Source organism: Galeopterus variegatus, unplaced genomic scaffold (genome assembly GCF_000696425.1).
Source record: "Galeopterus variegatus unplaced genomic scaffold, G_variegatus-3.0.2 Scaffold94, whole genome shotgun sequence".
NCBI classification, from domain to species: Eukaryota; Metazoa; Chordata; class Mammalia; order Dermoptera; family Cynocephalidae; genus Galeopterus; species Galeopterus variegatus.
In genome coordinates, this window is record NW_007726205.1 from 661,916 (window position 1) to 678,551 (window position 16,636).

Here is a 16,636-nt window from a genome sequence, read left to right on the forward strand (position 1 = left end):
TAGTCAGAAATTGTGCTCTTAAAAGCAGGATGTGACCATATCAAGATATTGATACTGTGCTCATTAATGCAAAAGGTTGATAAAAGCAAAAAACATCTAATAGGAAACATTTTTCTTATTTTTATCATGCATGCTTTTATAATATTGCTTCTATACCTTAATGTAAAATAAACTTACTATAAGCACTTTTCTATGATAGGCACATTACGTAGAATTTGGACTACGTAGAAAACTAACAAAGAGTGAGTGAATAAAAATCTAAACGTACCAGCCAGAAATCATCACTATTATTATTTTAATGTGTGTTTTTTCTTCTTTGAGAGTGTGCACTATTTTCTTTTTCTTGGAAGGATTTCTTAAACACAGCACTGATATGTCCAGCGTTAGGGTGTTTGTCATTCCTAGGTCCTTTTTTGGAGTCACCCAACACAGTTTTTCAGGTGTGTTGTCTTTGTGTCCGTCCAAGTTGTTTGGGATTCAGCACTTTTGCAGCCTAAAAAAGATACTGTCCTTGGAAAATGCATCTCAAACTTGAAGGATACTATTCTGTAACATTACAGGAAAATACTGTGTCCTTTGTTTCTTTTAAAATGTTAGCTTATTTTTCTATTACGATCATACGTGCTCACAGTGGGAGTCAAAGGGTTTTATAGCCACCACGCCTTCCACCTGCCCTTCCCCACCCCCGACTTGCAACCCTCAGGTTACACAGGTCGTCTCCCCAACAGCCTGCAAATTTGGGCTGCTGTTGTCTGTTCCGTCTCTTAATTCTTATGCATGACAGTTTTTAAAAATTCTTTATATGATTTTCACTGGTTTGGGGAGGGGGCAGAGCTGAATTTGTTTAATTTATCATCTTTGACAAGAACAGGTTATACGTTTAAAACTTGTTGAGGTCATCTTCATATATATATATATATATTTTTTTTAATTTCTGTGTATGTTAAGGTGTAGAACGATGTTTTGGTATATGCATACACACTGAAATAATGACTGTACTCAAGCCAATTAACATACCCGTCATCTCACATAGTTTCCTTTTTGTGTGTGTGTGGTAAGAGTACCTAAAAATATACTCTTAGCAAAACTTCAGTATACAATGCAATATGATTAATTATAGCCCTCATGCTATGCATTAATTAGATCTCTAGACTTACTCATTCAAGATAACTACATCTTTTTACCCCTAAACCCCCGTCTTCCCATTCCACCCCGAGCCCTTGGTAAATACCATTCTGTCCTCTGCTTCATGAGTTTGACTTTGTTTTAATAGATTCTTCATATAAGTGAGATATGAAGCTTTTTTTTTTTTTTTCCTTCCTGTGTCAGGCTTATTTTACTTAATGTCCTTTCGGTTCATCCATATAAATTATATAATTCAATGAAAATGGCAGGATTTTGTCCTTTTTTTATGGCTGAATAGTCTTCCATTGTGTACATAAATCGCAATTTCTCTTGATTGACAGACCCTTGGAGTGTTTCCACATCTTGGCTTCTGTGAATGACGTTGCATTGAATATGGGAGCGCAGATATCTTTTGATGAGACACTGCTTTTCTTTGGGTATATACCCAGAAGAGGGATTGTTGGGTTATATGATAGTTCTATTTTAATGAAACATTTTTAGCACCAGAGACGTGGTATCGTTAAGAATAATTTTATAAAATCGTATGGCGTTTAATGTAAAATGCCTTTTGGCTTAATTCACCCCCACAATCCAGAATGCTCCACTAAACTGGGACAGATGTTTAATCCTATAGTGTTCAGTGGTTGGTGTCCTTGCAAAGCCACTGTGTGGCATTCACGTGCCTGTTGTAGTGCAGGTGTCTATACTTGTAGAGAGCATCTTCTCTCTGTTATAAGCAAGCAGCCTTTAATATGTAGAAGAAAAGAAAAACTCTGAAGGGGGCTTCTCTTGGTTTCTGAAGGTTTGTTTTTAAGGCTATTCTGGAATTTTAATCTGAAGAACAGAATAGGAGTCATTGAATGACTAAATGTTTCTCACTCACTATCTTGACATTTTCTGTCTTTTACATCATAAGTTAATTTTCTAGATCTTTTTTTGTTTTGAGTTATTTTGCTTTGGGTTTTTTGTTTCTTTTTTTTTTTTTTTTGTCTTTACCCCTAATAAAACACAAACTCTTTGTTCACTCCTGGATCCGTCTTGTCCACCAAATCACCTGGTAAAATTAGGTGTGTCTGTGCATGAGAGAGGGAGACAGACAGAACTGGAAATTGAACTAAGTGATCTCTAATACCATCACAGCTATTGATGATAATGTGCAGTCAGAAAATATTCCATTTGAAAGGACAAAAGTGGATGTTTCCTCTGGACAATTTTAGTAGTTTATGCTCCTAAAAATTTTATTAGGGCAGCACTGTCCTATAGAAATACAATTCAAACCCTATGTATTATTTTAAATTTGCTAGTAGCTATGTGCTAAAAAAGTAAAACCAACAGGTGAAGGTAATTTTAATAATATACTTTATTGAATTCAGTATATACAACATATGTTCATTTTAGCAACTCGTTAGTATAAAAATTGAGATTCTTTACTTGTGTGTTTGAAATCCCATGTGTATTTTACATTTACAGCTCATTTAAGGTGATAACTTTTCATGAGAACTACTTGATTTTTATGGAGTGTTCATAAAATTTAATGCTGAAACAGTAGATTCACGCATCTAAGCTGCTCAAAAATACTCGAAAAGACTTGCAGGAACTGCACTGAATATCCAGTTTTCAATTTAAATTAGATTAACTGAAGTTGAATTGGACAATAATATCAGTACTTCTGTAAAACTAGTTATAGGGCTCAGTATTTATATATGGTGAGTGGCTTCCAGATTATTTCCTCGTATTTTTTCATTCTTTGATAAGGTGGGTTTGGGTTAGGAATAGTGGTAACTATAATCCCAGCATTCTAGAAACACCGGCATTTTTGAGTAACTTAATTTTGGGGCAGTTTTGCACTAAATGTGTCATTTCTTCCCTGGTGGTTTTTAGAAAAGGGTCTTTCTATACACACCTGTGATGTAGCTAAATTTAATCCGATTTTCCCCTACAGAATTTCTTCAATTACATTTCTAAGAATCAAGCCCGTAAAAATGAGATGCTTTGTAAATATTGGATTATAACACTGGTGCTGCCCCCTCTCGACAGCACGTGGTATATTAATAGACCCTTTATTTTATTTTATTTTATTTTATTTTATTTTATTTTTTTCCTTTTTTTTTTTTTGTCTTTTTTTGTGTGTGTGTGTCCGGCAATGGATCGCAACCCTCAGTGTCGTGCCCACACCAGACCGGGACCGGCAACGGGATCGCAACCCTCGGTGTTGCCCCCGCACCTCGCTCAGCCAGTGAGCGGGAACCTGTCTGTATGTGGGATCCGAACCCTCGGTGGGAGCGCCACCGCACTCCCAAGCGGCGCACTGTAGCAGTGCGCCACCGGGCCGGCCCTTTTTAAGTCATTTTGTTTGGAAGTCTGATTCAAAACAGCCCAGAAATGAAATGTTTCATATGTTCATTTATAAGTTGGACACACCATGTGGTTCTCCAGTTAACCTATTATGTTTATGTATTAAATGAGTGAAGATTTTTTAATACGTAACATCAGGCAATTATGTTTCTTAATTAACATGTCAAAATCTTGGAAAAGGCTTCATTACTATCGTGTTAACGGAGCTTTTACAAAGAAATTCATCTTAGGGCCGGCCCGGTGGCGCACTGCTACAGTGCGCCGCCTGAGAGCGCGGTGGCGCTCCCGCCGAGGGTTCGGATCCCACATACAGACCGGTTCCCGCTCACTGGCTGAGCGAGGTGCGGGCGCGACACCTAGGGTTGCGGTCCCGTTGCCGGACACGAAAAAAGACAAAAAGGAAAAAAAAAAAAAGAAATTCATCTTACTAGTCATAAGTCACGGAGCTTCTGAAAACTTAATTATTGGGCTCCTCCTCTGGTTCAGTATTCAAACAACAGACCTGATATTTGAATAAAAATTGAAAGAGTTGTACTAGTATACCCAGGGATCTCCACTGATTAGGTGGAGAAAAGCAAGGAGGCTTAATCTTTGATAACATTTTTGAACACATGCTGGGGAGAAGTTTGTCATTTTCTCTAATACCAGGGCATAAAAACCCATTTAAACATGTCATAATTAAATATTCTACTCACTTCGTGAATTTTTTTATGTTTATTTTAAACCTCATGCTCATGGTGACTGGACTTTGGATGCTTTTCCTAGGTGGTCAGTTTTGTACAGAGGAAAACCTCTTCTAACTTGATTTTTCTAGTAGCAATAATTCTTATTGTTGTATTTTAAAAATTTTGCATGCACACTTTATATTATCCAGATAGCTCACCTAAACGATGAAAGGACAAACTAGAATTATTTTTGGTTTTCTGAAATATGAAAGGAAGGTACTGATACCTTTCATTTGATTTCGTAAGTAAACTGTGTACCTTCTCAGACGTGGCTTGCTTCCTCTGCAGCAGCTCTTTTGTGACTCTTCGGTTGCAGCATGTTAAATCCAGGTGTCAAATTGAATGTGACCCTTTAGATTTTTGCTTCTGATCCCTTACTGTAGAAAATATTGAACCCTATCTTTAAAAATGATTATTTAATGGTTCTTCTATTTATCTATTAAAATACGGCAATTTCATAAACTGAAAAGATGAATAAAAATGATGTTTTAACATTTTCAAACATACCGAAAAGTAGAGAGAGTAGTTTATATTGATCCTTTTGTACCCAACTCCTAGCCTGAACAGGTATCAGTGTTTCCACCTTATTTCATCTTTTTTCTGCCCCTTGCCCATTTTTCTTGAGTTGTTTTAAAACACAAGTCCAGCATTCTGTCTCTAACAGGTAGAGTTATTAAAACAAAACAAAAAACTTCAATGCCATTAGGACATCGGACAAAATTATCAAGACAAAACACAAACAGAAAAACCACCCTGACTGTCACCCAGCACGCACTCAGTATTTAAATTTCCACCAAATGTCTCAAAAATGTCTTCTGCACGGCATCATCTCTTCCTTCCTCAGTCACCTGTGTCACTCGTGGTTACATCTGCGGACTGGGCGAGACTCAGGGCCATGGGGGAGGCCTCCATTCCTCCTTCCCTTCCTTCCATCTGTCCGTCTGTCTATGTCTGTCTGTCCTTCCTTCTTTCTCCTACCTCCCGTTCTCTCTCTGTCTCTGTCTGTCTGTCTCTGTCTGTCTGTCTCTCGCTCGCTTTTGAGAAGCAGGTGGTGCCCTCTGTTGTTGCTGCAGGTGTCGGATGCTAATGAGACGTAGAGCCCGTCCTTGTCCCTGTGGCACTGGGTGGCAGATGCTGGGCTGTTGTTTCCCCAGCGCAGCCTCCACCCTGCCCACCGCCCGCTCTCATGCCCCGTCCACCTGGTGGCCGTGGACGGGGGCCCACCCGTGCTGGTTGGGTGGCTGCAGCTTTTCAGCACAGGTGACCAAGTGGTGACATCCTCTCTCTGCCATCCCTCTGCATTTCTTAGCTGGAATTCTTCTATAAAGAAGTGCTTTCCCTCAGCAGCCACGGGGTGACCCTGGAATACCCTTTCTACAGGACAAGCATTGGGCAGACTGGATTCTTACTCTTTATTTAAGGGTCTCCAGAATCCCGACCTGCACTCGGTAACCTACAACTTTTATTTATTTAAAAAAAAATTTAGGAATCTATCATGATCCAGTATGTTTTTAACCCAACACAACCTTTTTTTTTTTTGGATACTTAAATTGTCCCTACCTTAATAGGTCAAATCCATTGTTTTCTTTTTTAAATAAAGTTTTATTGGAACACAGTGACCCCATTTGTTTCTTTATTGTCAGTGGTGGCTTTTGAGCCACAACAGCAGAGTTGAATAATCGCAACGCGGACCAATGGCCCACAAAGACGAAACTATCTACCATCTGGCCCTTTACAGAAGTTTGCCGACCTCTCAGGGAGGCCACCTGCTTTGTGAACTGGTTAACACTGCCCAAGAGGTGTGTCCCTGCCATGGAATATTATTCACCCATGAACAGGGACAAAATTTAGACACGTGCTACACAGTGATGTACTTTGACAGTACTGTGCTGAATTCAATCCGCTGGGCACAAAAACATAAATCCCGTGTGATTCCACTTACAGGAGGTCCCTAGAGTAAGGGACATGAATTCATAGAGACAGAAAGTAGAACAGGTGGTGCCAGGGGCTGGGGAAAGGGAGGGAATAAGGACTTGTTTGGGTACAATTTCAATCTGAGGAGATAAAAAAAGTTCTGGAAAAATGGTTGCTGTGGATGGTTGCACCACGGTGTGAATGTACTCAGTGCCATTAAATGGTACACTTAAAAATGGTTAACTTTATGGAAAAAATGGGAAATTTTATGTTATGTATATCTTCCCAGAATTGAAAATTATACATACATAAAAATTGTAATTATGTACAATTATGAATAATTACATTATAATTATTCACATTATATATTATAATATTTATATTAGATACATTATGATATAATGTATAATATAATAGACATTATAATATAAATAATATATTATAAATATAATGTATAATATAATATGAATGTATTTTCATAAAAGTATTTATAATTATAGAAAATAATATATAGTTAATTATATATGGATAATAATTATATAGAAATATGGATTACATATAATTACATGTAGTTTTATAAGTGTATAAATACATTATATTATACACATAATTTTTAAATTATAAATTCAAATTTATATATTTATAAATATAAAGTCATTTATAATTTTAAATACCAGGAATGTCTACTTTCTAGTTTCTTCCCCTGCCCCCCCAAAGCATGTAATTTCTTTTAATGTAATTAATAGTGAAATACAGTACATCCTAGGGTTGAAAACTCTGATCCCTATTAGGTAAATGTTTGTGTCTGTCTCCTTTAATAGTTTCTTCAGTGTTTCTTTTTTTGTTTTTTCTTTTTTAAACATTCACGTGTACATATTTGTGGAACAGCACCATGATTCAGTTTGGGACTGAATTGTCCATCCCTTTTCTTCCCTCTTTCTCGTTTCTTTAGACCTTTCCCCTTAGATTCTTACTTAGAATATTTAATGGAAATCAGGGAAAAAAATAAGGTGTCCGATGTTCTCCTTAAGGAATATATGCAGTGGTTATTGTTACGTTCCTTAAAGCCCTGTTTGAATTTTGCTACAGTTAGTACCAGGCGGTTCAGATTCTTATTCTGGGGTTGGCAAAAGCCCCCCTTTTTCCCCTGCTGGTAAGTTGCATCTGGAAGCTGTTGTCCCAGAGAAAACCCACTTCGTCCGAGTGCGAACCTTCTCCCAGGGCTTGGGACTGTCATCCAGAAACTGCCCCACGCTCTCCAACCTGCTTCTTTCCCCTTGAAGGACGTGAAATTCTCAGCTGTTGCATAGACCACCAGACGGTTCAAGGAACGGACCGCGGCCTGGAGGAAAACTTGCCTTTTTATGAAAAACCCAACACAAGGTTTCCTTATTGCAACCCAAACTCCAGCAAGAAGGTACATATGCGTCATATTTTCACCACAAACACTGAGGTCACATCTGTTTCTTGCATTATCAAACCTAGACCCAACACTGTCTGACACTTTCCTAGAAAATAGAAAAAAAATCCAGTTGTTTGTACAGTCAAGTGTACAGGGCTTGCACGGTTTTCCTTATGCGGCCTGGGCCTCTCTCTGTCTCTGTTAGGGAGGTGACATGCTTGTCACAGATAAAATGATGACCATAGGTCAGAGGAGATGTGGGGAGACCCACTTGCTAGGAAGTAAGAGAGACTGGACTGAAGCTAAACTTGGAGGCATCCATTTCTCTCTCTCTCTCTTTTTAATTGTGATAAAATACACTGTGAAATTTACCGTTTTAACCATTTTAAAGTACACCATTCAATGGCATTTCATACATTTCCCATGTTGTACAACCTTCATTTTTATCTAGTTCCAGAACATTTTTGTTAACCTCCAAAGGAAGCCCCATCCCTGTTAAGTGGTCACTCTCCGTCCTAATCCAGGATGACCTCAACTTGGTTACATCCGCAAAGACCCTATTTCCAAAAGAGGTCCCATTCACAAGTACTGGGGGTTAGGACTTTTGGGGGACACAGTTCAACCCAGCGCAGGTATCATGGAGGGCAATGGGAGATGAGGAACACGTGAGCAATTCGACATCTACACGTTACTGAGAACCCTGTCCTACTCCACCTCCTTGGTCAACATGCCCCCTGCTATAGTGGAACTGATAAGGCTCAGAAAACTGAGAAGAGCAGGTGTTATCTTCCTTTACCCCAAAAGCCAGGTGAGCAAAAAAAGATGTGAGCAGGACGTTGGGTAGTTTGCAGCCTGGACCCGCAGTCTTGGAACAGCATCCGGGGCTGTCCGTTCTCTGCAAGTTCACTGCAGTCCTAACCTCTGCCTCTTTCTCCATCCAGCATGGCATTGGGACTTTTTGCAGGAAGGAAAGACTCTAATGAGGTGTAAGGCTATGTGAGGTGCATTAGAAACTGGAGATTTATTCAGACTTAGGCACGTGCTTCTCACCCTAACATGGAGCCAAAAATACCTTTCAACAGGTAAGTGGAGACGCTGCCCCTGATACATATAAAATTACCTGTGGCCACCTCTACCCCATGTCAGCTGAGATCTGGGCATCCAGCTCATTTCAGGAAATCTTGGGCGACCAGGCTGGACATCTGGCATTCACGGATCGTGCATTGATGTCCCTGCAGAATTGCATAAGTGTCATGAGTCAACATGACCAAGACTGATTTGGAGTTTACTTCTGTTGGGTGGACTGGGGTAGGGATGTTTCTAAAATAGTGTGCATCGTACACTCTGTTTATAGACTTAAGTCTGAGTGAAAAGCTCTTCAATGGATGCGAGGTGGTTGTTTATAGCATGTTTGAAAAGATCGGTGGGTTGAGTAAGCTCCTTCCTGCTTTTCTCTGCGGGGGAAGAACTCAGCTTCTCTCAAATTTCCTTTCCTTTCCCGTCTCCCCTGGGGCCCACCCTGCTTTTATTTCACATCAGCCTGCAGCATCCGCATCCAAGCCAGTGCAAACTGACCTCCCTGCTCCTGCCAACAGAATTGGAAATGTTAGTGCAGATCTTGTGATCACAAGGGCTGATGGTTAAACGGGGAAGATTCTGTCATCGAAAAAGAGAATTTTGGAGTAGGGAAGTGCGGCAGGGGGAAGGGAAGAGACCAGCAGGGACACTTCAGGTGGGTTCCTGGAGGAAGGACTCTGTGAGGCCAAACCCCAGACAGCGTCCACACCCCAGGCATGTGGAGGGATCGGGCCAGATATGCCAGGGATGAAACAGGCTTTGAACGTGCTTGGTGCTGTGCAGAGAGAACAGACGGCAGACGAATCTGTGACCAGCTTCTGCTGAACTTGCTTTGTGTTGCTTTTATAGTAAACTTGCCAGGTAGAGTATTTTCTGTCACTGCTCTGGTTTGAGGAAGGGTCTTTTGCATAGTGCCCCTATTTTTCTCCATTTAAGTTGCTGCTTGCTTCTGCCTGTGCACAAGAGCAACACTTGGCAAGAGGGACTGACTTGGGTTGCAAGTGTGTTCGGGGTCTGGATTACTAAGAGCCCGAAGCGACATTCTCCCGGGCAGCAGAGCACCGACTGGATACGCCTTAGCCAGGGCCCTCTCTCTCTAGGGTGACTGATCCCAGCTCCTTCCCAAAGCCACACAATCTTCCAATGGCTGACAAGGTCCTTGTCACCTTGCCCCAACTTTATCAGATGCATCTTTCTGCATCTCCTCTCCATGGGGGACAACCAGCTTTCTTAGCTTCCTCTGTCTCTGCACTTAAAAAAAAAAATCTGGTAGAGTGTACGTGACTTTAAATTCACCTCCTTTACCGTTGTTAGCTGTACAGTTCTGTGACACTGACATTCACCTTGTGAAACCATCACCACCATCCATCTCTACAATTATTTTCATCTTGCAAGATTAAAATTCTGTATTCGTTGCACCCTAATTTTCCATTTTCCCTCCCCCAGCCCCTGGAAACCCCCGTTCTGCTTTCTGTCTCTATGAATTTGACAACTCTAGGTACGTCACATCAGTGGAGTCATATGGTATTTGTCCTTTTGTGACTGGCTTTTTTCACTGAGCGTGATGTCCTCGAGGTTCCCTCGTGCTGTAGAATGTGTCAGAATTGCCTGCCTTGATGATGCTGTATAATATTCCACTGTGTGGATGGACCACATTTATTCATTCGTTGATTGACGGGCACCTGGGTCGCTTCCCCCTCTTGGTGGTTGGCAATAATGCTGCTATGAACGTGGGTGTGCAAATAAATGTTTCGGATTCTGCTTTCAGTTCTTTTGGATATAGACCTAGAAGTGGAATTGCTGGATCAAATGAAAATTCTATTTTTAACTTTTTTGGGAGCCACCATACTGTTTTCCACAGTCGGTGCACTTACGTTCCCACTAACAGTGCACCAGGTTTTCGTTTCTTTACATCCTCGCCAACATTATTTTCTGTTCTCTGTTATTTTACATAGTTGTCATCCCAGAGGGTGTGAAGGGATTGTCTCTGCACTTTGACTTTTGTCACTGATCAGGGGACCAGCCAGAGGAGGCCCTGAAGTCCTCATTCACAGAAATCCCAGCTGCACCCTCTTTCTGAGCTGTCCCAGCCTATTAGTGACACCGAGTCATTCATCAAGGTCTTAGCAGGCGAGTTTAAAGAAGCAAACACCTGGAATTGTTCTGACAAGTGTCCTGACCCCCAAAATTGTATTCTGAACTGTTTCACTCCCCTGCCATCATTTAGCTTACAGTCCATGACACAGCACAGTGTATGATACGTGATATGTACCGCAGAGACTGCAGGGGCTTTAGAAGTAAGTTAACCATGTGAGTGGCCGGTGTGATATGTCACACCTGACGGGTGTATGCATTTCCCAGGGCCACCGTAACAAAATTCCCCAGACTAGGGGCTTAAACAACAGATGTTTATTGTTTCACAGTCCTGGAGGCTGGAAGTCTGAGATCAAGGTGTGACAGGGCTGGTTCCTCCTGAGGCCTCTCTCCTTGGCTTGTAGACACCGTCTTCTCCCTGTGTCCTCACATGGTCGTACCTCTGTGCATGTCTGTGTCCTAATCTCCTCTTCTTATAAGGACACCAGTCCCATTGGATTAGGGCCCACCCTAGTGACCTCTTTTACCTTAATCACCTCTTGAAAAAGACCCTGTCTCTAAATATAGTTGTATTCTGAGGTCCTGAGGGTTAGGAAACATATTTTGGGGGGATGTATTCTAACCATAACAGGGAATATGTGGACAATGTAGGTCGCAATGTTTCTCTGTACAGGTGACGCATCATGTAGACTTTGAATGACTGGGAAGAAATGCCGGGTAGAGGATGAAGCATATATAAGATGTGAATCCATAACAAAAGGGTAATTTTAGTTGTTACAGTAGTGATAGAATTTGGGAAGATCTTGGGCTGAGCCCGTGGCGCACTCGGGAGAGTGCGGCGCTGGGAGTGCAGCTGCGCTCCCGCCGCGGGTTCGGATCCTATATAGGGATGACCTGTGCACTCACGACGCTCACTGGCGGCCGGTCTCCAAAAAAAAAAGGGCAAAAAAAAAAAAGAATTTAGGAAGGTCTTGGAAACATGAGCAGTCTCAGATGGCTCTATGTTGGTCTCGAAATTACGAAGGAGTGGTATTTTTTTCCACCAAGTACATGGCAGCTCTAAGTGTAGTTTGGATGAAAGCGATTCTGTGAGAAAGCAGTACAGAAAAAAAAGTTTTTGCAATGAGATACAGAACGAGCCAAAAATGGGAACAGTGAGAAAGAAAGAAATGCAATCAAACTTAATCAAATCAACAGTCACACAAATGACATTCATTTCCTTGGATTTTTGCCGTATGTCAAGAAAGAAGCTGGAACCAAATGGTTTCCAGGTCTTCTTCCCAGTCTCAGAGTCCAACAGTCTAGTTATACCTGGAAGAACAGATACTAATCCTTCCGAGTTTTGCTAAAGAAGAGAGAACTCCAGCCTCACGTTTGTATCAGAGTCCTCTGCAGTTATTGCTGTTTTTTGTTGCCCCCTTTTTTTTTGTTACTTCCCCCATTATGCCATCGTACCCTAGAATACTTGAAAATTGTGATCGTGAGTTATCTCCCTGTGGGCTGGGTGCAGGTTTTGTTTGTTTCTGTCCTCTGTCCTCCCAATGGGCTTGAGCATGTAGCAGTTTGGTGACTAGAAGCCCAGTTTACAGCACAGGATCGCGAGGTGTCCACAGCTATATTTTTACAGCTCTGGGTGCAAGGAGAGAGGGGGGACATACCAGGGCTCCTCGAAGAGGAAAGTCTAAGGTGGGCTTTGGGGATTGTCAGCTCTAATGCAGAATATCCCTTCCGTCATTAGCTGTTAGCATGTTTTACCATCAAGGCACTTCCCCCCCCCCCCCCTTTTTAAAAACAGGGCTCCTCGAAGAGGAAAGTCTAAGGTGGGCTTTGGGGATTGTCAGCTCTAATGCAGAATATCCCTTCCGTCATTAGCTGTTAGCATGTTTTACCATCAAGGCACTTCCCCCCCCCCCCACTTTTTAAAAACAGCTTATTCTGGTATAAGTGATATACCATTAAAAGAGTGTTTTTATACACCCAAGACTAGGCAGTCTCTCAGATCTGAGTAAGTTTTCCAATATGCAGTATTTGGGGCATGGCAAAGAAAACTATTTAACTTTAAGAGAAAAAAATGTGTTAAGAATTTATGTCACAAAATTCACCATTTAAACCATTTTAAAGCGTGCAATTCAATGGCAGTCAGTGCAATCACAATGTAAAACTATTACCTCTGTCTAGTTCCAGAATATTGTCCTCCCAAAAGGAAGCCCTGTACCCATTAGCAGTCACTCCCTATGCCCCCGACCATAGCCCCTGGCAATCACTAATCTGCTTTCTCTATGGCTTTGCATATTCTGGACATTTCATATAAATAGAATGAGAATATGTGGCCTTTCGTGTCTGGCTTCTTCCACTGATCTGCTGTGTCCAAGGTTCATCCACGTTGTAGCAGGTGTCAGAACTCGATTCCTTTTCATGGCTGTGCATAGTATTCCACTGTTTGGATAGATGACATTTGTTTATCCGTTCATCAGAACTTTAGCATTTCACAGGTGAGTTTTTCTTAGCAGAATCCCCACTATTGAGATATGTGAAAAAGAAAACAATTAAGATTTTTTTTCTTGTCTTTTCCATATAACATACAATTTAGAGATTTCAGCAGAAATTCCAAACCCATAGATTTTAGGTAACACTGTGATTCTTCTTAAACAGAGAGGAAATACTCTTATGAGTGGTCATGTGTGTGTTGGGGAGGAGGGGGCTGTGAGCTATTTTTTTAAATAGTTCTTTCTTTTCTACAAGAACAAAATAGAATCACCAAAGACAAAATATCAGCAGTGAAGGTGAAGCTAACATGATGTTCATGCATGTAGCTGGGGGGAAATCTGCTGTCCTTGACATGCGTATCCATGCACCCAGTGGACACACTTAATTTAGGAGGGGACATGCTTTCTGAGTTTAGCCTTAATAACACCTCATCCGATAGTGTGTGAGCTTTCTGCTTCGAATCACCTGGTGGTTCCCAAGGCTTAAGGGACATGACAGATTAGGGGCAGGAGAAAGGAACCACATTCCCCTCCTCTGCCATCCAACCCACTTATCAGAGAACCCTCTTCCTGTTTAAAATGTATAGATTCATAAAGTTTCTGCTGGAATGTCTAAACTGCATGCTATATGGAAAATGCAAACCTCTGTTGTAAAAATTAGGAAAGGGATAGCAGGAATAGAAAGATAACAATTAAACCAACCAGAAAGTTCCACGTGGGGATGTAATTCTGGGGCCACCCAACTCGATGCCTTGTTTTTCTGGCACCATGTGGTGCTGGGTTCAGCTTGTCTCTGCAAAGTCCCTTCGCTTCAGTCTGCTGTCCTCCAGGTGGCGCTAGAAGCTAAATTTTTCTCAGGTCTTCACTTACCTTTTGAGAATTATTTTCCCTCCCAGAGCATGTGGCCCCGCTGGAACCCAAAACGACCCAGTGTCCCTAGCCTGGCAGGTTCAGAACGCTGGCCATGAAATTAATATGACAGCGAACGCACAAGGACCCTGTGCCAAAAAGCATCAAAAACACTTCAAACCTTTTGAAAAGAAAATCTGCAGTGCTTTTCAATTTCATCTTGTGGGACAGAATCAGCAGCATATTTATGCACATCGAACAAGTGTATACATTCTTAGGGGCATTCTATATTGGTTCATAAAAGTTTCCCAGGAAAAGAGTCAGCAAAGACAATGTTACTGTCTTTACACAATAAAGTATTTGCACAGAAAGGAGGGAAGAAAGTGTGGCTTTGATCAATTTAGCTATTGTAACAGAGCTTCTGAGGCTGGTGCTTTAGCCATGAACAGCTGAGTTTTACAGGCTCCTGTCTCTGTCACCCATACAGGACGTGGACCCTCTGTGGAACGCCAGAGTACCTGGCTCCTGAAGTCATCCAGAGCAAAGGCCATGGAAGAGCCGTGGACTGGTGGGCGCTGGGCATCCTGATATTCGAGATGCTCTCAGGGTGAGTACAGTCAGCTCAGGAGGCCGGCGCCCTGTGCATCCATCCATTTCTGTTAACCTCTAAAACGGTGCTTTGGGGTTGCAAATACTTATTTAGTGTGGCCGCACTCCCATCTTACACTGCTGAGGTTGTCAGTGTGAGTTAACTATTGCACTTATTTGAATAAGAGTAAAAAGCCACAAACTTGTGCAAAAAACCACTCGTGCACACCTGTTGAGATTTTTGAATCTAAATATCTGTACTTTCCTTAAATATGGTATTAATCTTCTGCATGGAATAACATGCAGACATGAGGAATGCACAGGTTGGATAAAGGTAGATCAGTCAAATATGATTTAGTAGTTTGTGAATGAGCAGTCTTTGAGGAAGGAGAGAATGTGTTTATTTTTTTTTTTCTTTTCCCCAAAAGCCTCATACTTGTGTTTGGTGAGATTTGGAAGTTAGGAGAGGTGGCTCATTGTACCTTGTGCAGATAACAAGGAAGCTGATTGTTCATCAAAGTGTCATAGTGATTCAGTGTTCAAGTCTAGCGTTTGACACGGTGTTAACGTTACCCTTCCAGAGCCATCCAGCGTTCACGCCACGCTCAGACACCCTGTACTCGGGGTTGACCCTCATCTCGCCATTCACATCTTGAATATATGTTAACAGGTCTGGGATTCCCTAAGAAGACTAAGTAGTATGGCCCTTTACCAAATGCAGGTGATTCTCGACGTAACGATGGGGTTCCGTACAAATAAGCCCGTCCTAGGGTGAAGGTATCGTAAGTTGTGACTGCATTTAGTGCACCTGACCTACCGTGCATCAGACCTTAAACATTCTCAGAACATGCACGTTAGCCTCAGTTGGGCACGTCACCTAACCGGAGCCTGTTTTATAGCAAAGTGTTGAACATCTCGTGTAACTTATTTACGTTCTACTGAATGTCAATCACTTTCCCACCGTCATAAAGTCAGAATATTCTAAGTGGAGCACGCTAAGTTGCAGACCATCTGCAGTAACCTCTAGGAAGGAGGGAGCGACGTGTGCAGAGGACACAGTCAGCTTTACGTGGTTATCTGAACGAAAGGCTTGCTCTTCTCTCTGATGCTCCAGCCAAGAGGTGGCCCAGCCCAGGAAGGGTCCAGGACACCGGTGGGGACGCTGTGACATGCTTTGCCACAGCCGACTCTACCTGCTACTATTTTCTTTCTCTTTCCCTTTTTCCTCTTTCTGCTGCTTGCCAGTGAGTCTCAAAGACAGACACAATTGCATCCTCACAGTTTGGTTCCAGTTTCAGCAAACACCTGGGTCCCCTTCCACATCTCTCTGATGCCCTGTGGGGACAAAGACCACAGTTTTTTTTTCCTTTACTCAGAAATCAGAAATCTTCCCTTTCGGTTGGAAACAAAGACGGGAAGAGAGGCTTTCTTCCTAGAGGGTGTGGCACAGGGAGCCCTGAGCACCCACTTCTGGCTGTACATAGGACTGAAATTCCAACAGCTCGCTTCGTAAATCAAGTCGCTGCCTGCACTTGCTGAGTTGACAGTGAGCATAGCCGCGTGTGTGTATCTCTGCTGTGTTTCCTAAAGAAAGGTAATCCTTTACTTCCCAGATGACCTTACGAGTCAAAGCAACTATGGGGAATTCCTGCCAAAGAATTGCACCACGCAACTGGGACAGGAGATGGGTGAAGGGGGTGGGACCTAGGGAAACCTGAATTTATTTGGCTATGTCTGTCACCCACCCATCCATCTGTCTATCCACCTACTCATCCAGCTACTTTTCTGCCTTTTTCTGTCCATTCGTCCATCCATCTGTCTATCATCTTCCTACCTATGTACTGTCCGTTTACCAAACTGTCATCTGTCCGTCCATCTAGTCTTTTGAACTTTCCATTACTCTTTACTCAGGCATATCTAGCAAATCATATAGAACTAAACTTCTCGGTGTGCACAGTAGCCCGTGAAGTCCCAGGCAAAGCAGAAGGTTAAAAATAACTCGTGCATTTTTTTTTTTTTTT

The 16,636-nt window shown here is 41.9% G+C and overlaps 1 protein-coding gene across 1 annotated transcript in view; it reads left to right on the forward strand.

Annotated features, from left to right (window-relative positions):
- The window catches only part of PRKX (protein kinase, X-linked), a 74,253-nt gene that overhangs the window by 31,341 nt on the left and 26,276 nt on the right, over positions 1 to 16,636 (forward strand). Inside the window, exon 5 of the mRNA XM_008582703.1 lies at positions 14,515 to 14,634. Coding sequence (XP_008580925.1) covers positions 14,515 to 14,634 — 120 coding nt within the window. The remainder of the gene's footprint in view (positions 1 to 14,514; positions 14,635 to 16,636) is intronic.